This window comes from Oryzias melastigma, linkage group LG20 (genome assembly GCF_002922805.2).
Source record: "Oryzias melastigma strain HK-1 linkage group LG20, ASM292280v2, whole genome shotgun sequence".
Taxonomy (NCBI): domain Eukaryota; kingdom Metazoa; phylum Chordata; class Actinopteri; order Beloniformes; family Adrianichthyidae; genus Oryzias; species Oryzias melastigma.
This window is the reverse complement of record NC_050531.1, coordinates 1189496-1215462: the sequence shown is the minus strand read 5'-3', so window position 1 is coordinate 1215462 and position 25967 is coordinate 1189496. Positions and strand designations below refer to the sequence as shown.

At 38.2% G+C, this 25967-nt stretch overlaps 1 protein-coding gene across 1 annotated transcript in view; it reads left to right on the top strand.

Moving 5' to 3' along the window:
- The window catches only part of LOC112151521 (cadherin-12), a 151789-nt gene that overhangs the window by 33718 nt on the left and 92104 nt on the right, over positions 1-25967 (top strand). Inside the window, exon 2 of the mRNA XM_024280492.2 lies at positions 16808-17208. Within this exon, the coding sequence (XP_024136260.1) occupies positions 16963-17208 (246 nt within the window). The 5' untranslated portion in view covers positions 16808-16962. The remainder of the gene's footprint in view (positions 1-16807; positions 17209-25967) is intronic.

The window sequence follows — 25967 nt, the reverse complement described above, 5'->3', positions numbered from 1 at the left end:
AAAAAACAGAGTGGAGCTCCGCCCCCCGCGTGACCCCCTGCAGTCAGTCGGCCATTTTGGCAGCAAAATAAACAGAAACTTTCAAACCATCAGAGTATCACTTTAACTCACATGACATTCAGCTTTATTTCTTAAAGAATTAAAAGGATTACATATTACTAACCCGATAATGTTCTCTTCGTGCTTTTGAAACGCATCTCCACTAAAGAAAACGTCCCAGATCTGCTACAACTTCCCATCATCCTCCACGGGGGACTCTGAAGTTTACAAAACCCTGGAGGGTTCCAGATGGACTCAATCGGTCTGTAGTGAACATGCAGCTGGAATCTTCAATCACTGGAAGGGTCAGTGTTATACTCCAGGCAGCTAACATTAGCATGGCTAGCAGCAGGATGGGAGTGTTGACATTAGCTTGCTAATGCATCTGGTTGTTATTTTTATTTGTCTCTTCTCTGGAGATGGAAGGTTGTTGAAAATAGATGGAATAAAGTCTGGACTCTACTGTTTATCACTCTTTCTTCCTACAAAATACGTAAACATTCAGGATCCACATTTTTATTGCTACGTTAGCGTTTGCTAGCTTAAACACAACATTGTTATCTCTACAAATCATATGCAATGAACTGTGTTTTTACACTAGAGTCCATCCAAAACCAGGATTATAGCATATAATGAAAGTAAATAAGCTTTATTTACGGTAACATAAGTGATATGAAGTAACGGAATCCGACCGCTGGAGGGTCCATCTTTCTGTCTTGTTTTGCTCCTGGTTCCTTTAACGGTGCTGATCCACTTAGCTCGCCTCTCTGGATCTTCAGGAATGTGAGTGTTCCCTCGCTTATTCCCATTTGTAACTCAAGACGCTTGTATGACATGCTAGCGTCTGAAGGAGGAGCTGTGCTGCTGAGGTGTATCTCCACACAGCAGCTGAACACAGAAGGTGTGGACGCTCCTCTGTCCATCAGCTGACTCAGAACAGACGCAAACCCGCATATGTTGAAAAAGATAATCGGGGAGAATAATTATCATCTTCAGTAAGTGTTTATTATTTGACTTAGGAGGAATTGTGCTCCTGATTTTAAGGTACAGAGAGACACTCTTCATTCACGTCATAAAGTACGCTGTTGGTGCAGCTGCTGTACAGTCTTTAGTTCTAAATAGTAATAAAAACTCTTTCTGTTGATCAATAAGATGTTCAATAAATGTTTTACTAGGTATGATCAGAGAGTTTTTGATGAGTGTGGATGGATGTAACAGGCATCCTTTAGCCGGGGGGAGGGGGTATTTGTGGATCCTCCGGTCCTTAACTCCCACAAATAAGAAAATATTGTACTTTTCTTTTTTCTGTGTCTATTTGTACAATCTGGGGCTCAACAGTTATCAACCACAGTCTGCCAATTGAGTTCTTCGGTCCTGATTCCTGCCAACATGGCGGCGCCTGGAAGAGGTCGACCCTGAGTGACGTCATAGTGTTGAAATATCAGCAAACCGTCGGCTGGATGGACGAGCACTTCAGATCCGTGTGAGAAGCAGCTTGTTTCTCCGTAATCCTGAGATGATTTCGCTCCATTTTCTGCTCTCCGTTTCCCCCTCATATCTCATTTATTGCCATCTGCTCTGCCTGGATGTAAATCTGAATGCAGAGCGGCTCGCCCGCCCAAAACTCGATCTGTTAACATTTAGCAGTGTCTAATTAGACAAAAATGGGAATTGCGTTGGCTGAGAGATGCGGCTGGGTAATGGCAGTCATAACGGTCAGGGATACGTGTCTGTCACAGCGAGCAAATGCACTTATTAGATCAGGGTAATTAGAAGAGGGAAACAGCCATAATGGGCAAAAGCCGCTCAGCTGTGATTAAAGAGGCCAGCCTGCAGTACATCAGTTGTTTTTTGATTATATTTCAGCTGTTAAAATGACTGATTGGGGTCACGGAAAGTGAAATGAGAACGAGTCAATTTCCTTTTTCTCTCTGAGGGCTTCATAAGTCACCGCGCTAATAATGCTGGTCTGGACGATGCGTTCAAAGACGCAATCGTTCTCCAGCTCAGCTCCAAACTCCACTTTCAGGTGTTTGACGGAACTTATGGAAATGTCAAGCGGTGAGTAAAACAAATGAATTCCTGTGTCATCCCAGCAGCCGTACGGCGTTATTGTGACAGCTGTCACTGCTGCCACGCCAGGAACTAAAAGTGATGAGTTCCATAATTAAATATGTTGTAATCGTTTGTTTTCTCTGCATTTGACAGATAGAAATTCATCTTCAAAGGAGAATTTAAAAAATGTCATTGATGTCTTTATAAAACTTATTTAGTTTTGTGATTTTTTTTATCTTAGCAAATTAGCATCATATAAAAATTAATGCAGAAACATTTTTTATGATAGAGGAGATAATTATAAATCATCTTTTGATAGTAACATAAACTTCTTATTTAATCAAACTTTGTGATTCACGTTGTTAAAAAGTCAAAACGACACAAAAATGATTGTTTGCTCAGTTGATTACAAACTCAGTTTTCGTTCAAATCAAATAAATGATACGTTAGATGTGATTATAGGAAATCTGTGCACATCTACAGACGCACAAAATGATCATTGTTGTTTGACTCTTAATATACAAAAAGTTGTTTCTATTCAGATGTTTCATCAGACTGAAGTTAACCCGGTTGAGGACTTTATATCTGCAGGGCCAGATATTCTTTTAGGGCTGTGAAAGTTAATGCGTTAATACACGCAATTGATTCAATTCAATTTTATTTATTTAGCCCGATATCATAGAAGAATTGTCTCTGTGGGCTTCATGCTGGTAATTTTACAGAAGCAGAACATCGGTCATAAAACATAAACAAAAGCTACAAACTAAACAGACTAAATAAAACTGGTGACCCCTGTCCTTAGACCCCCCTCCAAGTAAGGAAAAACTCCTAAAAAACCTGATTCAGGAAAAAAGAAGAAACTTCAGGGATGTCCACATGTAGGAGAGATCCTCTTCCAGGATGGACAGGAGATTTACCAGGACCCTTAACGAAGGATTAGCTTATCTAACTCTACAAATACATTCCTGAATAGAGCTCAGACAGATAGGACTGGGGGACGGGTGAGGGCGAGGTCCACAACCAAGAACAGGAGCACAGATGATCCACCAGGAATCTGAAATCTCCTCTGGAGGAGAGTGGAGAGAGGAACAACACACGAATCACACTGCACCAAACAGAATCACAGAGGACTCAATAGAATAAGGTCGGCCAATGATCGAAGGACAGGCGGTTCGATCCTCGCTCCCACCAGCCAAGTGTCATTGTGTCCTTGGGCAAGACACTTAACCATACTGCCTCCAGTGTGGCTCCACTGGTGTGTGGATGCGGATGAATGTTCCGGTGATGGACTGGCAGCCACGCCGCTGTCAGCCTGCTCCAGGGCAGCTGTGGCTACAGTAGTAGCTGACCATCACAAGTATGAATGAGGTGTGAATGAATAATAGATATTGGAAAAAACAGTTTGTTAAACATTTTGGGGTTTCCACAGTAAATGAATCTAATTCTTCCAGACGAAATGTTCTGTTTTTGCAGGATTTTATGTCTAGTGTGTGGATTTAACATGGAAAATGACAAAATAAAGGTAGGGTCACATAGGAGAGACTGTGCTGATTAAAATGATAAAAAAGAACCAAGCAGGCAGTCTTTTAAATCAAAAATACTGAAGTAAATTCAAATGTAGACAAAAATTAAGTTTTAGGCCCTTTAAGGGTTAAAAATAAACACTCTAAATGTACAATTTTGCAAGTGATTTCAAATTGTGATTATTTGCAGATAATAAGATAATAATCAATTAATTTAGTTTATTGATTTCATAAAGAAGGTCTTTCCTGACAGTCTTCCCGTCACACAGAATTTATTTCTAAACTCTAAAACAAGAAGAAGCTTCAGGATTCCGGTTTGGACTGATCCTCCTCTCGATCCTCCACATTCCCCTGAAGACCCACAAAGAAAGATTCCATTTAACTTGTGGGTTTGCCGTCAAGCTGACAGGTCTCCGGAGCTCCGCCTTCTCCTCCGATGCGCTCGCTCAGGTCAGATCGGGGAGCAGCATCTGATCAAACATCTGCAGCCTGCTCCCCATTAGAGCCGCTCCCAGATCCTGAATCACTCCTGAAACAAGGTGGATCATTCCATATTTAGGAGCCCGTGTATGCACTTTAATCACAACCTTTCAGCGCAGCTTCATGTTACATCATGGATTCTGTTGGCAGCAGATTCAGACGGATCCACAGAGGGGGGAGCTGAGTCAGTGTGGTGCTTCTTCTTTTGCCTCAGGCCAATTTTGCCTCCAAAGCAAAGAATTCCACATCTTCAGAGGGGAAAAGTTCAGCCTGTGGAAGAGAGGCAAGCTTCGTTCAGTGGGACACGTACGCGAGGAATGCCAACGTCGAGGGATTCCTGTCGAGGAAGAACCGGGAAACGTTAGCACAGCTGATCCAGTCATACCTGCCTTTGATGAGGCGGTTTGTTGTTCAGAAACGAGTCATAAACAATCACAATAACGAAGACGAGACTTTAAAGTGGTTTACAGACTCCAAAAATATATATATATAATCCAATAAAATGTGAAATAATTCTCAAAAACAAAAATAAATGACACGTTTTAACTTCAAATTCTTCCATTTATCCAAGACCTGGAGTAGAGTATAGTATGATCAGAGTATAGAAGCAGAGCGGTGATGTAAACTGAACCGCGCGGTCCCTGAAGGCAGCACAGTTTGACCTAAATCCCACAATCCTCTGGAGCCCAAGACAACATCGCTCCTGATGTCATTGTGTCTGCATTTATTTATTCGTTTATTATTATTACAAATCCAGTATTTTTTTCTCTGAAGTGTCATCACTTTAAAAATATTTATGTGTTGGATAACCCCCTCCTCATTAATACTTTAATCTTTCTAATCAATATTTTCTAGACTCCTCCCCCTAAATCTTCTTCATTCCCTTCGTTGTCTGTGCGGTCCATAAAAGTATAACATCATTAAAATAGTTCATTAAAACTAAGTTTAACTGCAGATCAAAGTGGATTAAACCAACATAAATCAGGTTTTAAACACAGAATCTAGAACAAAACCAGAACAGAAATCTGTCTGTCTGCACAGAACAAGGAGACAAAAACAATCCATAGTCACCAAACTGACAGAATCATTTATTGAAATTATTTAATATTTACATTTATATGTGTTTACATACACATTATATGAATATTATGAATGGATGAATAAATGAAATGGTTAATTTCAAGCAATCATGTAATAATGCATTAAATAAAATATCACATAATGAATCTAATAAATATTAGATAACTATAAAAACTTATAAATATAATAAATATTATTGAATATTAAAGTTAGTACCTGCAAATTGGATATCAATATGTGCTATGATGTGAAAAAGTTTTCCTTTGTCCCGCCCCTTTTCAAGCTGGAAAAATAATATATTTTTAAACAAAATACCATATGTGTAAACAATATAATATATGTAATGTGAACGAAACAATGAGAACAACAAACATTTCCCAAATTTATTTTATTGATTGTGTAACTTAAGTTTTCTGTTACTTAACACATTTAGGATTAATCATATTTGTTTATAGATTATAGATACATTTTTGATTTTTTTCAAGTTTCTAAAAATATTACAATAAAAATGTTTACATCTACAGGTAAAAATGATTTATGATCCAGTGTTTCTTCATTCATCACAGGAGTTACTCTGTATTTCTTATTCTCAAAGCTCTGACCAGTCTATAGAAAACATGTATTCACTCATCCTTAATGTAAACTCAAGTTAAGTTTTACATGAAGTGACAGATCCCTAAACATTCGATCCGGATTCATTCAGTTATGGCGTGAGGTAAAGCATTTCCTTTGGGACGCGTTGTATCGCAGTCAGCAGTAAAGTCAGTCCCTTCACAGGATCAGGACTATAATTAGTCTTTGTTTCTTCTTCTAATGTGATATGAATCAGATATGATGCTTACCTGGCTGGAAAATGGAATAAAGGGTTCACCGAAAGCAGAAGTCTTAGTTTTAGGGTTTGTAGATTCATATTAAAGACTGGAGGTTTGTGATGGAGATCCATCAATGGAGACAACCTGCCCAGTTCCTGTCATCACAGAGAGAGAGTCACCGGTGGGAGGGGCTCAGGTGTTCATTTAGTTTCTGTCAGTCTGAGAGGGGGTCTGCTGGCATCACCTGAAGTCTTCTTCTGTCCAAACCATTACGGTTTTTGTTTCAAACATCTCCAGTTTTTCAGCTTGGAAAGATCTCACTAAAAATACGCCTGTTAGTGAAAAGTAAAGCCAACATTTCTCCAATGTCACCAGTTTTTTTAAGTATCTACTATACATACATCTGTGAATGTATAGTAGATGTGAAATCCTTTTTGCTGCTGCAGAACTAAGTGGACGGCGCCCCAGAAATCATGTCCAATGGCGCCCGATCCCTCGCCCTGTGACAGCCAGCATCGACTCCAGCTTCAATCAAAGCTCGGATCTTAATCATCTGTGACTGCCTGCAAAGTGCAAAATTAAAAATTCCTTTGGAAAGAAGCCGTGCAGTGGGCTTCAAACCTGTCAGGCTGCAGTCAAACGGCGTCCAGTTCAGTCAAACCAGGTGTAAAACCTGCTTTAATGCCCTGGAGCTGCACACCGGAAACCCTGCTGGGAAACTTTATTCTGAAGCTGCTTTTATGTGACGCTTCATAGGAGAGAAAATAACATTAAAAAACATTTCATGTTCCTATGATAGCGTTTTATGATTCAATTGTTTGAAAACTTTCATTAATTCAGTATTTTTTCATTTTCTGGAGTATTTGAAGAGAGTCAAAAGGAAACTAATTTATTAAACTTTAACCATAAAAACAACGTTTTTCTACTAAACTGAAGAAAGCAGATGCTCACATGCAGTCTAGAAGAAGCGCGGCGGTGAAGTCGCCGGGTTAACGCTTTGCTGGACCTCTGCACGCGTGATAACAGTGTGACGGGATGACAGCAGCTGTGTGAGCGCCGGCGGTGCTCCACGGCGGCGTTGGGCCAACAGCGCCGGTTCACTTTATCTCAGTAGCTGCCTGTCTTTCACTGCTCCAGAAGAAGATCAGGTACGTCTCCCTGCTGTGGATATTTGTATCTGTCAAAACACACCACGTCAGAGATGAGATAAAAGATTACGGCGTGCTGCTTTTTACTGATATTACAATCTGGAGGGCAGAACACAGTGCTGGGGGGTGGGGGGGGGCATTAAATGCAGTTTGAGGAAATTATGACGGCTTCATATTAATATTTGCTGCTATTTTGATTTAATTTCCAAAATAAAAAGAATTGGGGAAAACCACCATCTTTGGGTAGAAAGCATCATTACTGGGAAAATAAGAGTAAAGCATTACCAGTATCATGTATTCCAGGTAGGGAATAGTTTAATGGGTCACATGTGGCCCCCAGGTCATAGTTTGTCCACGATGGCCTAGATATGGACTAAACACACATTTGATGATTTATTATTGATAAAAATAAAAGTTATTGCATAAAAGATTCATTCCCACTGAACTCGATTGGTGTGCCCCGCCCCTCTTTCGTCACGCGACAAACCTGCTGCTCGTTGTCTGTCAAAAATGTGTTCCTGAGTTTGACGCCTCGGCCGCATGTGGGAGGAGCTACCAGCTAATGTTTTTAGGATGATGCTATAAGGAACGATGTCCGTGGATATGTCACTTAGAATGAAGACCCAGATGGTGTTAAGAGATCAGGTTTATTGATTGTGAAGACAAAAACATCCGTAATCATGTCTCCATGTTTGGGTTTATATGATTATAATTCAAAGATTTTCCTGGTACAGGGGGCTGTGTCTGTATGACAGTCACTCCCACAGTGTTTCTGTGTCTCTGTGGCTGAGCTTGAAGGCTCTTTGTCTCATATTAACCTGAGGGGCAAAAAATAAAATTAGGAGACCTTTTTCCTTTTATTAAATGTCTGGATTCAATTCAATTCAATTCAATTTTATTTATATAGCCCAATATCACAAATTCAATTTGCCTCATTGGGCTTGGATGAGGTCTGAGTTGGCAGCCTCTGCACCCCACAGTGTCTCTCTGTCTGTCGGCATATCCACCGAGAGAGCTCCACCACGGGAGCGAAAACCGCCGATCTGTCCAGAGTTATCCCACCTTCACCCCAAAGAAGACACATGAGCTCTGAGAACCTGCGGCTCCAGCTGGTTAAGGAAAAAGATGGAAGTTCTGGACAAAAACACTTGTTTGGATTAATATATGAGAACGTCTCGTGCCCAAAGCCGAGTTCAGGCAGATGTGATGCGGCGACCTGTCAAACTTCAGATATTCACATTTTGGTCGTGCCCTCCAATTCGAACAGCTGAAATCAAGCTGCTGCCAGACCTTCACGCCACTCTCGTCACTCAAATCGCATCGTGGGACTTCAGATCATCTCATGTCACGTCTGTTCCATTGACTTAACAGTGAATCGCACTCTGTGAATGCACCTTAAGAATGGGAGCCTAAACATGAATATTAAAACACCTGCTGGAGACGTCTGATCACTTTGGGTTTGTTGAATGAACAGTCGGAGGAGACGTGCAGAAAGAAGCTTCCACAGGTTCCTACAAGTTTCTAAAAGTTACATTTATGACTTTTTAAGATCTTTTCAAGGTCATGCATGTCAAAATTAAGACCAATTTCTTAGACTGTTTCCTGTTTCATTCATTATTTCCCGTTTTATTAATTCATTCCCATTTAAAAAAATTGCAATTTTAGAAAAAAAAAAAATCAAATGTTTTGATCATTTTTTATTTGTTTTGGTAATTCACCTCATAAAAGAAAGAAATAACTCGAAATCTGGATGAAAAGATGCCAGACTCTTGATAGAAAAGTACTGTAAAACGGAACATTTTGGAGTTTTTATTTAAGATCTGTGGTTTTTGTTCTCACTTTAGTGTCATTTTCACCAATGGGTTGATGTCCCTCAGGGAAATGCTGCGTTCGTGTGGTGTTGGAATAATCAGAAAAAAACAACAGCTGAGAATCACACAGGAATATTGGGGAAAAAATCTTCTAACACCACACAAATGCAGAATAACTTTTTGAGCATGAAAAACAGTGGATTCATAGGTAGAGCGCCATCTGGAGGGATACTCCAGAATTAAAGGTAAAATAAAACATTAAAATGGGTAATAAAATGTGTTTATTCCTCTTTAGGGAGTCATTAGTTTAACGGTATGAATTTGGCCCCCAGGCCGTAGTTTGTCCAGCCCTGGACTAGAATGTGGCATAAGGATGTTGTATGTCATAATAATACATTTACAGAGATCCTGAAGCCTCATGAAGTCACAGACATCTTCACTCAAACTCCTCCTCCTCGCCGTTTGCTGAGCGTAGACCAACATTATTGGAGAGGATTGTTCACGAGTCTGAGGAGTGGACCCTAAATCAGTGCTCCAGAACTCTGCTGACCCCCCTGCAAAGACTCCATCCTGCATGTGTACACCCCCTGGTTCTGCAGTCCTAGCACTTTAGAAAGCATCAAAGCACATTCATCACAGGAGCAGTGCTGGCAGCAACAGTTGATGTCATTTATCACCATTAAAGAATGTGTTTTGGACAACTTTCTCAGCCTTTCAATGAACTCTTTAAACACTGAACTATGTGGCAGTTTCAAACTACAAAACCATTCAGCTGCTTTACATTCAAAACTTCAGAGTTATTGTAGCTTTTGCATAATTTGTCTTAAATCAGTTCTTAGATGATTTAGCTGAGAAACAAAGAAAAACTTCCTGAAAAACTTTGACTTTTACAAGTTTATGATACAGTTTGGAAAGAACTGAACCTTAAATGTGACGTTTAGATCAAACCATTAAGCTTTACGGCACAGACACAACTGGAGTCAAATGGGAGAGAAATCTAGAACTAGGACCAATAGAACACAGACTTTTACTGAGACAAACTTCTATTCTTTTAAGATAAAGTACTTCTGAATGAGTTCCAGAAGCTAAAAGAGCTGTTTTTCTCCTTTTTCATTATTTTTCCTGAGCCATAACCTGCACAAGAGGTGTGATTTGATAATTTAGCTCGACTGGCCAGCTGTGTGGTTACTCCCATTTTCATTACTTTGTCCTCCTCCCACTCGTTTCTTCAGGGACTTCAGCGATATTACTGTCTTCTTCTGCCTCGGATGTGCAAATATTTCCCAGGAAATATATATATATATTTTTCCAGCATTGGCTTGGCCTTATACTGCTCATATTTATCATCAGCCACGACTGCAGTTCAGCTGAGGTCATTGTTTTACATATTCCGAGTATGATGGATATAAATAATTTGTCAGTGTTAGAAATATGGAGCAATGAAATCTTTACATCGAAAAAAACATCCATAAAACTGGCAGTTTGCTAAGTTTTTTATTGATGCCATATTTCCTGCAGTAATCACAAAGCGTGACATGATGTGGTCATTATGGGATGTTTCAGCAGATGTGGTGCATTTTAGCTGGACTGAAATGTCCATTTACGGCTTTTTCCTCTGGTTTCTGACTTTTATTCTTCCTAAAAAGTACTAATATAAATTACTACCAAGACACTGGACCTGCTTATACAGCACTTCCAAGTGTCAGTTCAGTTTTATAGGAAAAACGCTGGAAAGTATTAGTTTCAATTATTGTCTGAATTGATGTTTTCATCGTAGAGGACACAAATCTTCTGGTAGAGAACTTTTTGGAAACTGGACTTTAGAAGAATATGATAATTCTGAAGAATATTTGATAAGATTCTTTCATAGAGTCATCAGAAGGAAATTATGTTCACAGTCTCTTCTCTTCTTATGAAATCATCCAGCAAATGTGACAGAAGTGTCAGGAAGTCTGTGAGAATCGTCCGACTGAGAGTGAACTAGGTGGTGTTTCCTGTCTTTAACCGTGCAGGACTGATGAAGTGACTGTTAATGCTTTAACACCAGAAAGGCCGTCGGTGATACCCGAATAACACACTCATACCGTTAATCTTTAGCGTGAATTCTGACTCAAAGAATAGTGGGTTTTCATCTCAACAATCTTTCAGCTACATGCTAGCTGTTCTGGCTAACCTTAGCATTTTCAGCTATCAGCTTCAGGGTTTTCAGTTATGAGTACCAGCATCTTCAGAGCCAGATTCAGCTTCCAGCATTCACACTAGCATTATCACAGGTAATGCTGTATATCTAGTTCATAATTATGTTAAAAAGTTACAGTTTTAAAGTTTTAAACATGTAGTTTTAGAGCGTTCAGTAAATGTTTATCCTGTTCACACTGAACACTCTAAAGGATGCAGGGATGACCAGTTTCAATGTTGGGTCAAGTTCAGAAACGTTGAGCGTTCCTGCGATCCTCCAGCAGCTCGTTTCAGCCTCGTCTCAATAAATAAACCCGATTGCTCAACATCATCCAGGTCGTTCATGCATGGATTAGATGTGGAGGTTAAAAAAATCTTAAAAATGTTTGACAGTAGCTCCTCCTACTCACATTAGGGACATTCAGTTACACGAAGTTAGCATTAGAGCTCGTACAGATTTAGAGAAAAAAAGTACAAGAATAGACGAATCTGATAGCAAACGTATAGAGTGAGTCTGCAGTGAGAACAAAGGCTGAAACAATGCTCTCTCCTGACAGACAGCTTCCAGCCATGCTGTTGTATAGAACAATAAAGTTGGCTCCAATTTTCAGGAATATTAAACTATATAAACTAAAGTGACCTGCAGTAAAGTCTGACCTCATGCAGCTCCGTCTCAGTGGGATAGAAAGGCAATAACATGTCATAAAAAGACTTAGAAAGGCTAGCATATGTACAGGATATCAACCTTCTATCAGTGATATTATAAATCGGTTAAGGTTTAAAAGGTTTACACAGCAGAGAAGCGCTCAGACTTTGAATTATTCATGACAAATACTTACATTTCTGTGCTTACGCCGCTCAGCTGAGTGATTCTTTTCATAAAGGAAAGCTCTGCCTGCGTGATCACTCCAAGATTTATGCATCTTTGCATAGTTTCAAAAATAAACGCCTCATAAAATGATGTAAATATGCGATAACAAGATTTAATCACAGGGGATTACAGTTTACAGCTCAGCTTTAAGGAAACATAGCACTTATTCAAATCGTCTGCACACTTTTTTAACCTTTTTTTAAACAACTTTACCCCCGTCTGCCTGAAGTTGGAATCTCTGCCCACATCTCAGGAAATGATGGTGCATGCAAAACAAAAACTTCACTTAGATGACTCATTTCTCCCCTCCATTCCAGAAGTCAATGCCTGCTTATTTGTTTGTCGTGTTTATGGCAGCCTTGACAACTAATAACTTTCTGTGGGAGTTTCTTGTGGGTGGTAATCTACACCGGCAGATCGGCCAGCCATATGTTCTTTGATTATTGAAGGTGATGTGTGAGAACGCTGTCAGCCGCTGCGTTGTTATCTGAAGCAGACACGCGGGTCAGGGCGTGCAACCAAAGCCCGACATATGCTAATGAAGTCCGCTCATAAAATATGCATGGAGCCTCCCAGGACAGAGCTGTGCAGAGGCGTGATTTTGCAGGAATTATGGGAACAGTCATTTTCCATTTTGCGGATGCCAAATGAGGAGTGACCTGTGGGGAGAGGCGTGTCTGACCCGCGTCGAGCCGCTTCCTGCCAGGTTTCTTTGACGAACTTTGCAGATCAGTTTGGACTGAATAAATGGATCTGGTGGCGCGGCGTAACCTTGCAGAGTAATCTTCCCCTGAATCCAGTCTTCCAAGTCTGGTAATTAATCAAAGACACTGATGTCAATGAGGGCTCTGGTTATGAAATTAGAGGCATGCTGTCTTCCATTACTGTAGCGCTTATAAGTGCATTAGCGAGTCGGGAGCGGCAGTAAACCAGGTGTGGGAACCCGCCGCTTCATCCGTCATCCAGGCTGTTTGTGGTTCTCTCCTCATCAGGAGCAACAAGGAGGATTTCCTCGCCAAGACCGGTTAGTCCGGATCAGAAACGACACCGTCGAGAGCTGCTTCGCACGCTAATGAATGAGCGTCTCCTAATGAAGTTTGTGCAGGAACCGTTTGTTTTAAAATAATTACAACTGTGTTATCTTGAAAAGGAAATGATATATTAGTGATGCTTCATCACCAACACTCAGATTCCTGCACAGATGTGTGTCAGTCACTGAAACATGCTGCAATGTTTGCATGGCTCTGAGCTTTTGTTCTACATTTCAATGAGGAGTTCAGGTTTTTCACAGCAGTTTTCACCAGGAAAATCCCATTTAGACACAGAACTGATTCGGTTTACATTAGCATGAATTCAATTAGACAAAACTTCAGCTAAAAACTGTTTGATCTTTGCCAAGATTTAAAACCTTGTTTTTAGGTTTTTAAGATATTTTAGTAGAATCTCTTCATTCAACACGTTTCAAAGCTTCTCTCTTAATCATCACAGTCCAGAATATTTCATCTCATTAAGAAATAGGGTCAAATAATCTGGAAATTGTTCAAATGAGTCAACATCATTTTCCTGCTTGATTTTGGACTAAAAAAAGTCATCAGATTTCACTGTAGTTTTTGCTTTAATTACAAGGATATTATTTTAAGATTTAATAAATGTAAACAAGTTAGATTGGTATTCATTATTATTATTTTGGAAACAAAAATATATAGATTTATGTTCTAAGAACAAGAGCTAATTTTAGATTTCTACTGATTACATTAGTTGTTTGTCACGGTAATCAAATAAACTACAGTTAGGTTTTATAAAAACTCAAAACAAAATAAACTATTTGCTTAGAACTAGAAAAAATACTTGTTGGTGTTATTTTAGGACTAAAACAAAAAAACCCTCTGCCATTTGACATACAAAAAAAGTTTGAAAAAAGACAGAAATTATTACCTAAAAGGACGAGAATTTTTATAATAAGCAAATTCAGAAGAAAGATGAAGGAAAAAAGTGTTTATACAGAGCATCAGATTATGGAATAATCTTGAGAAATCAACAAAAGAGTCCACTTCAATTAATATGTAAAAAAATAAAAATAAATAAATAAATAAAAAAGCAAATTCTCAGACGATATAAACTATAAGGATGTTAAGGATGTTGGGAATGGGTTTTTATCGAAAAGAAAAATAAGTTCTGAGGCATTCAATGTATTTTTTGTTTGTTTTTTGGGTAACAATTAAGATGAAATGCTGCAAAACACTCTACATTATTGAGAACGATAGTTACACATGTGTTAAGCTTTTAAGCAGTTTATTAATATTTCTTTTGTATCTCACTTCACTGTAGATGGTAATGAACCTTAAGTATGTGAATAAACCCTATTTGACTAATTATACTAATAAATGACTAATGACACCTTATAAACACACTAATGATGTTTGTTGATGTGTTAATAAAACTTGTTAAGGAATCTTATTATAAAGTGTTACTGTTTCTTTATTTAGTTTTTGTCTGTCAGCTTTTGCCAAACATTTGATGTATTTATTTTGTAATATAAGAGAAACATTTGGTTTAAATACGTCGACTGGTTTAGTTAAATGGGGCAGAGATGAGATGTTTTCTTCTTCTGTCCCTTTTTGTTTTGACCAAAGACAAGAATATTGTGTAATTTGTTGTTGCGTGCTAGGAAAATGTAATAAATAAAACAAATATTCTCATTTATTGGCTACCTCTTCTTCCATTAGACATTAGTGTTAACATGGTTTTATTACACATCACAGTAACTGTCCTAAGGTCCTACCTCCACAGTGGAGGTATTGGAATGGAGCAGAGCTTGTGACCTGATGACTTTAGCACCGTCATCACTGCTGGAACATCTGCTCCTGATTCACAACAATTTAAATAAATATTCAGAAATGCAATTTTAAGCTTAATTTCCTTTCTATATGTCCTATATCATCAGAAAAATGCCAAAACAACACGTTAAAACACATTTTTTATCAAAGGGAGGCTTTGACTTGTTTATCTAATGACTAATTATCCATATTTCCAAATGTTCACCTAAAACTGCCTCCTTTTACATCAAGCTGAACCTGTTCTCCTCAGACTCAGCCGGGTCCAGCACGTGCCTTCTAAAAACAGCAGCTAGCATGACGACGGAGGTGTAGAAATGTCTACAATCAGCTCAACATAATTAGATTTTAGCTACTTCAAATGTGACCTTTTTCCAGTCAAGAGAATCAGAAAATGTTCTTTACATTGGCGTGGAAAATCAGAGTTGGAGCTTAATGTGTTTAATTTTGGAGCATTAGTAAACATCTCCACTCAGAAAGGAACATAACCAGAAAATATCACACGGTTTATGATAAAGAAGCGCCCAAGAAAGAAACTAAATTCAATCTCAGAGAGGAAAACGTTACAGTTATAAATGTGCAAACAGCCTCTGTTTCTGACAGTTGTCTGAAGCTGTGAATCTAGAAAATGTACTGCCTTACAGCGCCCATCATCAGCTCAGAACTCACCTTCACTGATCGCACGTCCATCAGCTGACGAGCTGTAGACCCAGTTTCAATCTGCAGATGTCGTTCCTCCTCAAAGTCTGTTCCTTTTTAGTGTGATGTCTCCGAAAAACCTAAATGTTTTAGGGAAACACTCAACTTTCTCTGTGCTCTGACATTTCACACAACAGTCAGTTTGATGTATGAACGGCCGATAATAAATCTGCTGCACACCTTTATGGACGTGAGGATCCACAATCTCTTTTTCACTGCATTTCTACCAGGTGTCATCATGAGTAAATCATGAAAGATAAAGCTCCATTTTCATTAGTACCCCTTGATTAAAGTGCCATTAAAAAAAAAGATGATTTCCAGCATTTATGGGTGTGGAATTGCCGTAAGAGTGAAAGGGCGGCGGCGCAGCGTGTGGTGGCCGGTAATTGACAGCAAAAATAGTCCCTGTTTCCCCTACAGACGAGTATTGCAGCTAATTAGAGGATGCATCCAGAAGAAGTGTCTTGTGTAGAAGTAATCTATCAAGGGGCACATAATTACAGCACTTACTTTCATGCTTGGAAGTGAAAGTAGTACAATTTATCATGGAGCAGATAAAAAGTAAAGCAGGTAGGAGATGGGAAAAGAATGAGCCGCATAGTGCCACTCAAACGTTAGCATTTAAGGGGAAAGAAAGCATTAAGAGCACATGTACCCTATAGCACGGGTCTCACACTCAATCACACAAAGGTCCAAGACACCTTAAGCCGCAGGCCGAACAATTATTGAACACTCTAAAACGACATTTTTTAAGCTTTAGGACCATAACTTTTTAACATGATTATGAACTAGATATATAGCATTACCTGTGATGATGCTAGTGTGAATGCTGGAAGATGGATTTGGCTGCTGAAGATGATAGTGCTGAAGATGCTGAACTTAATAGCTAAAAACACTGAAGCTTATAGCCACTAAAGTATCAGCTAAATACCAAATTAGCCGAAAAAAGCAAACAAACCCAAGAAAAAAAAATAAAAAATACATAGGTTAGCCAAAACAGCTAGCATGCATCTGAAAAAAATAGCTTAACTTCAAACTGTAATGAGGCTAAATTAGCCAAAACAGCTAGCATGTAGCTGAAATATTAGATAAACTCCAAAATAGCCTAAAAAATCTTTTTTCAATCAGATATAATTACCTGGAGGGCCGGATCTGGCCCCCGGGCCTCTACGACACATATGCTCTGTAGGAAAAACAGAGGAGTGTTTTTACAGGTTTTTTATATTTAATTTACGAAATATGAGATCAAACGATAATATTGCTGTTTTTCCCTCTAGGTGATGACCTCCACAGACCTCTGAGTGGCGTCCGGACTCAAACTGGCGGTCTGAAGGACCACGCTTCACATCTCCAGACGTCGTCTCTCCTCATTTCACTGCACATTCGAGGACTTTGAACTTCAGCTTGGGGACCTCAACTCCACAGATTGCCAATGCTAACAAGGAACTGCCTGCTGCTGTTCCTGTGGATTCTCGTTAACGCGGGTTCGGTTTCTTCTTTGCGGCCACCTTCATCTCCATTGGGACGGAGCCGGACGGGGAGGGAGCACGCCAGGAGCTCGGCGGGCTCTGCGAGGAATGGAGCGGCGGGATTTCAGCGGGTCAAGAGGGGCTGGGTGTGGAACCAGTTCTTTGTGCTGGAGGAGTACATGGGGTCAGACCCTCAGTATGTGGGCAAGGTAAAAAAAAAAAAAGCATTTTTCCTATTATTTTTCTCTGTGCAGTTATTTATGGTGTGGCAGAGGTCATAAATCACATAGTAAGAAGCACAGAAGGAATTGAATTGGAGGTAAATAGAAGGAGCAACATTACATGAGGGAGATAAAGCGGGATAAAAGGAGCAGAAAATGAGCAGAGAAAGGTACATTTTCTGGTGCTGATATTAAACGCTGGTTTATACTAAACAACATTTAGAAATCATCAGATCACACGTGTCAAAGTCAAGGGCCGGGGGCCAAATCCGGCCCTCAGAGCAACTCTATCCGGCCCTCCAGATGGTTTATTTTATTGTTATTAATGGCATGAAGTTATCTTCCTCTGATTTCTAACTTGTATAATTTTGACAAAATTTATTTTGATAGAGAGTAAAATATTGAAAGTTATTTAAGGTTTAAGTTGATTTATTCTGGAATAATATTCCTGCCTTTTTATTATTCGTAATTATGTTCAAAAGTTACAGATTTAAAAATTGCCATTCTTCAGCTTTTTGGACCATTTTAACATTTACTAAGATTTGTTTAGGTTATTTTGGAGTTTAGCTAATATTTCAGCTACATGCTAGCTGTTTTGCCTAATTTAAGCTGTTTTAAGTTTTTAAACTGTTTTGAAGTTTGGCTTATATTTGGCTACATGCTAGCTGTCTCGGCTTTTTAAAGAGTTTTAGGGTATTCTGAAGTCTCCCCGTTTTTTCAGCTACATGCTAGCTGTTTTGGCTAACCTAAGTTTTTTTGTTTGTTTGTTTTAAGCCAATTTGGCATTTAGCTAATATTTTGGCTTGCTCAGCTATTATCTTCAGTAATTTCAGCTCTCAATTTCAGCATCTTCAGTGACCAAATTCAGTTTACAGCATTCACTAGCATTATTACAGGTAATGCTATATATCTAGTTTACAGTTTTTAAGTTTTAAAAATTGGCATTTTGATAGCTTTTTGGACTATTTCGGCATTTAGGCTTACTAAGATTTTTTAGGCTATCTTGGAGTTTCAGCTACATGCTAGCTGTTTTAGCTCATTTATTATTTTTTGTTTGTTTGATTTTAGGCTATTTAGGTGTTTAGCTAATATTTAAATGCCAACAGTTTTTGATAATTTAGGCTTTTTTTGTTGTTTTTTCCTTTCAGGCTGTTTTAGAGTTTAGCTAATATTTCAGCTACATGCTATTTAGGTGTTTAGCTAATATTTAAATGCTGACTGTTTTGGATAATTAAGGCTTTTTTTGTCGTTTGTTTTTTCAGGCTGTTTTAGAGTTTAGCTAATAATTCAGGTACATGTAAGCTGTTTTGGCGAACCTCTTCTTTTGTAGTATTTTAGGCTACTTTGACATTTAGCTAATATTTAGCTAATAGCTGGCCATCAGCTTCAGCGTTTTTAGCTATCATTTTCAGTATCTTCATCTGCCAAATTCAGCTTCCAGCATTCACACTAGCATTATCACAGGTAATGCTATATATCTAGTTTTAATCATGTTAAAAGTTATGTTTTCAAAGTTTTAAAAATACAGTTTTGGAGTGTTCAATAAATGTTTATCCTGTTCGGCCAGCGACCTCAGGTGTGTTTTGGATTGGCCTCCTGATGGAGTTTGACACGCCTGCCTTATATAAACAGTAAAATGTTAGCTTATTTAGACCTGAGGTTTCCTCCTCCCGTGGGAATAACTCCGTCCAAATCCCGCTGGAGTCTTAATAGATTTACAGCTGATGGACACTGAAAGGCATCCAGCATTCATAAAGTGTTGCAAGTTGCCTCCTTTCATTTTGCTCTTTAAGCTTCAGCGCTTTAATCTAATAATGCCCCAGTTGTAAAACTGTCCTTGTGTTCCAGTGAGAAGAAAAAAAATCTATAGATGCTAATGGAGCTGCGCCTCATTTCTAGGTTAGACTAGTCGGACACACATGCCATTGATGTGGTGAAAAAGAAAAAAATCAATGGTGTAGTTGAAATAAATTTAAATTACAGTCCTTGTAAAGCTGTCAGAACATCGTGGTTATGAGTCAGGGAGGATGCGGACAGCAATAAAGACTGCAGAGACCCTATAGCCTGAACCCAATCCAGGTTGAGATATACACTCGTGTCCCATCAGACTCTCCTCTGGCTCCTGTTCAAACCCTTTCCTCTCTCGTTTTGGTGGGATTTCTTATTCACTGCTCTGGCTTAGGACATTTGCAAGCAAACTCTGCGGCGGCTTAAGGCTAAAGTTGTAATTTGGCACTCCTAGCTTACATAGGATAAGAGTAAGACTGACTTATCTGCCCCAATGCCACTGCAATCAGGCCTTACAAGCCGTGCTGTTTGTGGAAGTCTGCAAAGCTAAGGCCGGGAGAGGGAGTCTCTAATCCTGAACCGCTGCACTCTTCTGAATAACTGACCGAATCTCCAACACATGGAAAGCATTTGGAGGTTTTGAGATATTTTTATCCCAACAATCTTGAGGGATTTTTGCTTGATGAAAAATGATAAACAGGACACACAAACTTTCAAGGATTCCTGAGGTCCCATCAGAGAACTCAGGTAATCTGCTTGAAAGAGACGGTGAATCTGCATTCAGTCTCTGCCTTATTGTTCTATTGTTTTCACTTTGGAGTATGTACACGATTTCAATTCAGTGACCTAAAAAGTATGGAGGCTATAAGTGGCTCATGAGACCGGCTTTCTCCTCCGCAGCAGAAGTGCCCTTCTGGACCAATTGAAGAAGTAATTATGTGATCTGACAGCAGCCTCTAAAGAGATTTAAAGGATCCAGAGAGAAAACAGCGTAAGGAGGGCAAATGTAAAGCCTTTTGACAAAGCTGTATTCAAAGCAAATGGAAAATGGGCTTGGAGGTAACTACTCAAAGTGCCAGTGTCTGTCACTCAGCACGCCCGCCGCGACGGTGAGACTGGAGGTAAAACCTCAGCAGAGCAGGTTTGCATCATCTGCTGCTCCAGAGCTGTTAGACCATCATATGAATCTTCATTTGCAGAGAATGCATTCTTATTTGGTCTGTTCAAAACAAATACATACATCTGGGCAGTGATGTGGGGGTGTAAATATCATTTAGGGTCCAGTACTGCTTTGTCAGCATGTCTTTAGATACTGCATAGTGTGTGTAAAAGAGTAGAAGCAATACTGGACACAAATATTCCCCAATTTAAACCAGAAATAAGTCTCTAGAATCTTTGTGGGCTGCCTAAATACAGACTCAACAAATACTAAAGTACTGGTGGCTTTCATAGTTTAGCCTTTTTTAGCTATTCACTTTTTACTATTTTGTTGCCATTAAAACTACTTTATTTCGATCCCTTTGGGTTAATAAGGTCAAAGTCACCAATTCTTTTCTCTAGTTCCTTGATTTACACTCAACTATTGATCTTTTCTTGATGCAAAGAACCAAACTTTAGCAAAAGTGCCTTAAACAAGAGACAGTAAGTATGAAAAAAGAAAAACAAGTTGTGTCTATAAGCTCAACCACCATGATAAATCCTGTTGTAACTCGTCTTTTACCATTTCTGGAGCTTCATGTTCTGTGTCTAAAGGCTTTATCAGACTGCCGCTTTACATTTTGCACATCATCCAATTTTGGTCTTTCATGATACATGCATGATCTACCCGGTTCATGACTCTACTCTGGAGAACAGGAGAGAGGAGCAGGAGTTGATTAAAGCCTTTCTATATTCTTTTAGACCAATTTTTATCTGTTATTCATGGTTTTACCATAGCTTTTTATATTTTGTCCAGTCAGTACTGTTTCTCTCAGTATTGTTTTAGCATTTATAGCTTTTATCTTCTCTATGGGATCAGCAGACCCAATCATTTCCTTCAAGATAATTAAAGTATTTCTATCTTTCTTGTGGTCGTCATTCATCAACTAGCACAGATGTCCGTTGGGGGTTTTGGCCGACGGGTCGATGGGTCTTTACGTTAATTCTGTTTAAAACTGTTCAAAATTTTGGGTTGGTTAAAAATTGCACAGTTTGAGTTTTTTGCATAGTTTAAACAGAATTATTAAGTAATTCTTATGCAATTACACCTGATTTTTGCAAGATACTTTAAAATATGCAAAGTTATGACTTTCCACGACATTTACCACTGATGTATAGCTTCTATATATCGTGTATACGGCACACAAACCACATTAATATTACAGAATTGAAGGACTAGCCATGTTCCATATTCTTAGAATTTTTAATGCTATTTTATTGTGAAGTGTCCTTGGCTGCTTTGAAAGGTGCTGCAAATAAAATTGATTATTACTATTATTGTTAATTGACACACAAATCACATATGAATTGCATACAAACAGCTAAATAATCTCACGCAGTTCATTTATGTATGTTCTGACGGTATATAAACCGACCGACCTTTCACCCCTCCAGCGGTCGACACTCAGTGGGGGTCTCCACTTTCCTCCATCTGGACATAATATGATTTCTGCATAGTGTCAAAGTACAGAAATACTATAAAGAGCGGCTTTACAGGTTCTTTGTGGTATTTATTTGTTCTTCTTCTGGGGTTTTGATTGATTGATTGATTGATTGATTGATTGATTGATTGATTGATTGATTGATTGATTGATTGATTGATTGGGTTTATTTCACGCATAGATTGTTGACAATACAGGACAAAATGCACATTTTTTAAACTCATTACAGAAATAATGAAATGCATTGATTAGAAATTAAAAAAACAATCAAACAAAAACAAAGACAGACTTAAGTCACATTTGATTAATTAATTAAAGTAATTATTTACTAAAGTCGAGCGGAGTTTGATTGGAGTAGGAAGAAGCAAACTTATATAATGCTTCATTTGTGAAACATTTCATGTAAAGACCCCATTTTTTCTAGCTTTTCTCATGTATATTCACACATGACCAACTTTCATCTATGCATGTGTACAGATTGTTCATAGTGACACGGCCTTATGTGATTGAAATGGGAATAATAACAACAAAAAAAGAGAAAATTAGTAAAAAAATAAATGAATAATGAATACAAAATTATTAAACACCTAATTTGCCCCCAAATAAATAGTGTTTGATGGTTGTATTTCGGAAAAGATTTGCAGATTTGCTCTTGAAATGTTCAAATGGAAGAATGCTAAAAATGGTTTCAATGGTTCAAATCCATCTACACATTTTCTGAACCCATTTGAATTCATTTTTGGGGTTACTGGAATGGAGTAATTGTTAAGCTTACTTAACTAGCAGAAAGAATATTGGAAAAGATTTAAATGACTTGAAAAACTGACAAAAAAACTTTTGAAATTCTGAAAATTATTTGTACTCTAAATGAAATGTGGACACAAATTATTTGTATGAAAACCTGGGATTTGTAATTTAAATTTAGATTTATAGTCTATTGAGGTGAAAAGGAAATCATTTTGCAGCACATCTGAATTTCTGTTAATACATTAGTTTTAAAGCTTTGACTTTGTGTTGATTACATTCAGGTTACAGAAAGAATGAAAGAATGATCATTTTCAAAGACACTCCTTCACTGGGGCTGTCGGTGCTTCTGCATTGATTTCTATGAGCAAAATGTAAACTCTTGTGGAGAATATTTAAAAATAAATGAGGTCTATATTCAGCAGAACAGACCAGCATCAGAAGGTTTAAAGAATCACTGCCAGAAACAGTGTGAAAGGACTTGAATCAATTTGTGATTCTCAATTGTTAAATAGCTTTCATCAACCAAATTTTTAAAAAAAAGGTGCCAAAAAGTCTGTTCTTTTCATGCCAGTCAAGCTTTTAGGTTGATCTTCCATTATTATGTTCAATAAAAACAAGTGTTTATTGGTTAGATTTTGACAAAAACTGAACTTGTCAAAAACAATAAGCACCACTTCAAAAACAACATTCTATTTAATGCATGACTGCGAGCTGTAATTGGAATAGCCAAATCACTACTAATTAGTGCTAGCCATTAAAAAATAACTCACTTTACTAACAAGATGGTAATTTTGTCAGTTCTGACAGAATACTAAATGGAAGACTCGCGCTCTAGGAGGATGAAGTGCACAGTCATGATGGAGTCACGGTTCAACTCAGACGCCTTTTGATTTATGAACGGACAGAATTCATTGTCTCAATGCAACAAGAATGACTTTTAGTGAAGTTTTAGTTTTAAAAAAGAACATCAGCTTATGGGTTTTCTGAGCCTTTGATTCGACAGGATTACTACGGATAGTTGAAACTAAATTAAGATGTAATTGTTCAGTTTGACATACAGAAGACACATCTTCATACCTCATCCTTAACCAAAGCGTTTTCTTTGAACTCCTTTGACCTTTTACTGTAAACTCCTTAAAAAAAGAGAAGAATGAAGCTCTCCACAAGGCCAGGGTCACAGCTGATACTCCTGCTTCTGCTTATGTGACATTGCCACGCACCTTGACCTGTAGTTTTGGAGTTGGCCGGCAGGATTTGCTCTGAGTGGAACATATGGCCCAGATGAGAGAAGAGACGCTCCTCAAACTGGCACATCCTTCCTGGCAAGCTGCTCGCTCAGAGAGAGAGGAGGGAAAACGAAGGGAGACTGAAGGGGATGAGCGGTTCTTCAAATGTCCAGCCATTCATTTTGGTCTTTTCTCTGATTGTGTGAATTCTTAGTCAGCATTCACACTGCAGTGATTCTCCTGCTCCTTTCTGTGTGATCTTTGGCACATCAAAACTCAATCACACTTCCAGAGGTTTCAGTAATCTTGGTATTAAAACATTCAGCTCATTCAGGACATTACTGCTCGTACTTTTGGTCTTCAGAAACTGGTTTTTGAAATATAAATATGCCCTATAAGAAATGAATGAAAATCTTCAAATTCCATTATTTTAAGTAGATTAGCAGCAAGCCTTTACATATATTCATGGGCTGTTTTCATCTTTTAGAGTAATTTTCCCCAAAAAATGGAGTTTAGCTAATATTTTAGCAACATGATAATGTTTTTGACTTATTCAGTTTACTAATTTAAGCAACGGGCCAATTTGGAGTTAAGCTCATATTTAAGCAACAACTTAAATATTTTTACAAAGATGGCATGCATTAGGGATTTTTGACCAAGTGTACTATATTTTTTTTTAGAAATGTAGAGCCACTTCAGTGCTGTTTTGTAGTTCTTTAGTAAACTTTCCAGTCTTTTAGCATATTTAATATTTTGCAAATAGCTTTTGCATTTTGAGCAAATCCCTTCAGCAATTAAAGTAAATTGTATCACCATTTTCACCAAAAACCTCCAGTATCTTTAGTGACTACTTTCATCATAAAAGCATTCACTTTAGCATTATCGCAGGTAATGCAACTTTTTTAGTTTGATTTATTTTAAACTTTTTTTGTTAACGTTTCTGTTAAATTAATCATTTGCTGGGCAGCATCTACTTAAGCTGATGGAAACCCAATTTCTCTGAGGGAATTATCCGTAAAGTCCAGCCTCAGTCTGAGCTGCAGGAGCCAGAATGAAGTCAAGACTGACAGTCCTAATCCACGCCCACAAACTGTGACCTCATAATAACAATGCAGTGAGGAGGTAGCTGGTCCTACACACACTACATCATACTTAGATCATCCTTAAGGGCTTTTGAACACGTGATGTCCTCTGACCTCTTCCTCAAACATATTTTATGTTTTCTGATCATCCTGAGACAGAAAACTATGGAGCTAAATTGGGGACAATATTATTTGAAACCCAAATAAAACATATTAAAAGAAATATTGGTGTTTGGCCAAAAATAAATAAACAAAATGAGCAGACCTTTTTGCTATTCTAAAATAAACTAAGTTATTTTTAGCTTAACCCTCTGGAACCGACGGACGCTCTGTGCAGCTGTGAGATCAACGTGATAAAACTCTAAAATGAACTTAAACTTTTTTTTTATGTTCTGCAGCTGATATTTTATTGAATTAAAGGGAGAAAAGGGCCCTTTTTGTAGTTTTTGGGCAAAATCAATCTTTTATTTTAATAAACAAGGCGGAAGCCAAACTTTTATCCGACGGCTGCAAGGCAGAGCAGCGCGCCCTCTGTGGAGGGGGCGGAGCAAAACAGGGCTGTACGCTATTAGAAATCCCACATGGAGGAAGCCAATCAGAATTTTATTTTGGGAGGGGTCCGACATGCGTTTACCACAAAGACGACCACTGGCATTGTCAAAAAAAAAAAAAAAAATCACGGAAACTCTGCGTCCTCAAGTCTCGCCTAACGCTGTTATGAGAGACAAGCAACAGAGCAGACAGACACGCCCCCACCTGTGAGCAGATTCCAGCAGAAATCCAAAAGTAGACAAAAACTGAGTTTCAGGCTCTACGTTCCAGAGGGTTAAAATGTTTTCCTTTTTAAGGTCTCAAAACTCAAAATTTCAATTTCATTTTTTTTTTCAGTTTCAAATCTTTTATTCACTTTCAGCTCTTTATTTTTTATTTATTTATTTATTTATTTTGGCCAAACACCAATATTTTTTTTTTCATTTTTCAAGTTTTTTTCCATTTGGGTGTCAAATAATATTGGCCTCAATTTAGCTCCATATACTTCTGCTTTCAATACATTTGCTATACAGAGTAGCAAGGTCTGTATGGAGCTAGATTGGGGAAATTATTTGAAATTAAGGTTTCCAGGTTTTTACACAAAATATTAGGTTTCCAAACTCAAAATTTTAATTTCAAAACTCTTTTCAGTTTCAAATCTTTATCTCAGTGTCAATTTGTTTTTTATTTTTGTTCTGTTTTTTTTAAAAATTGCAGTTCATTGCCGTCAAAAC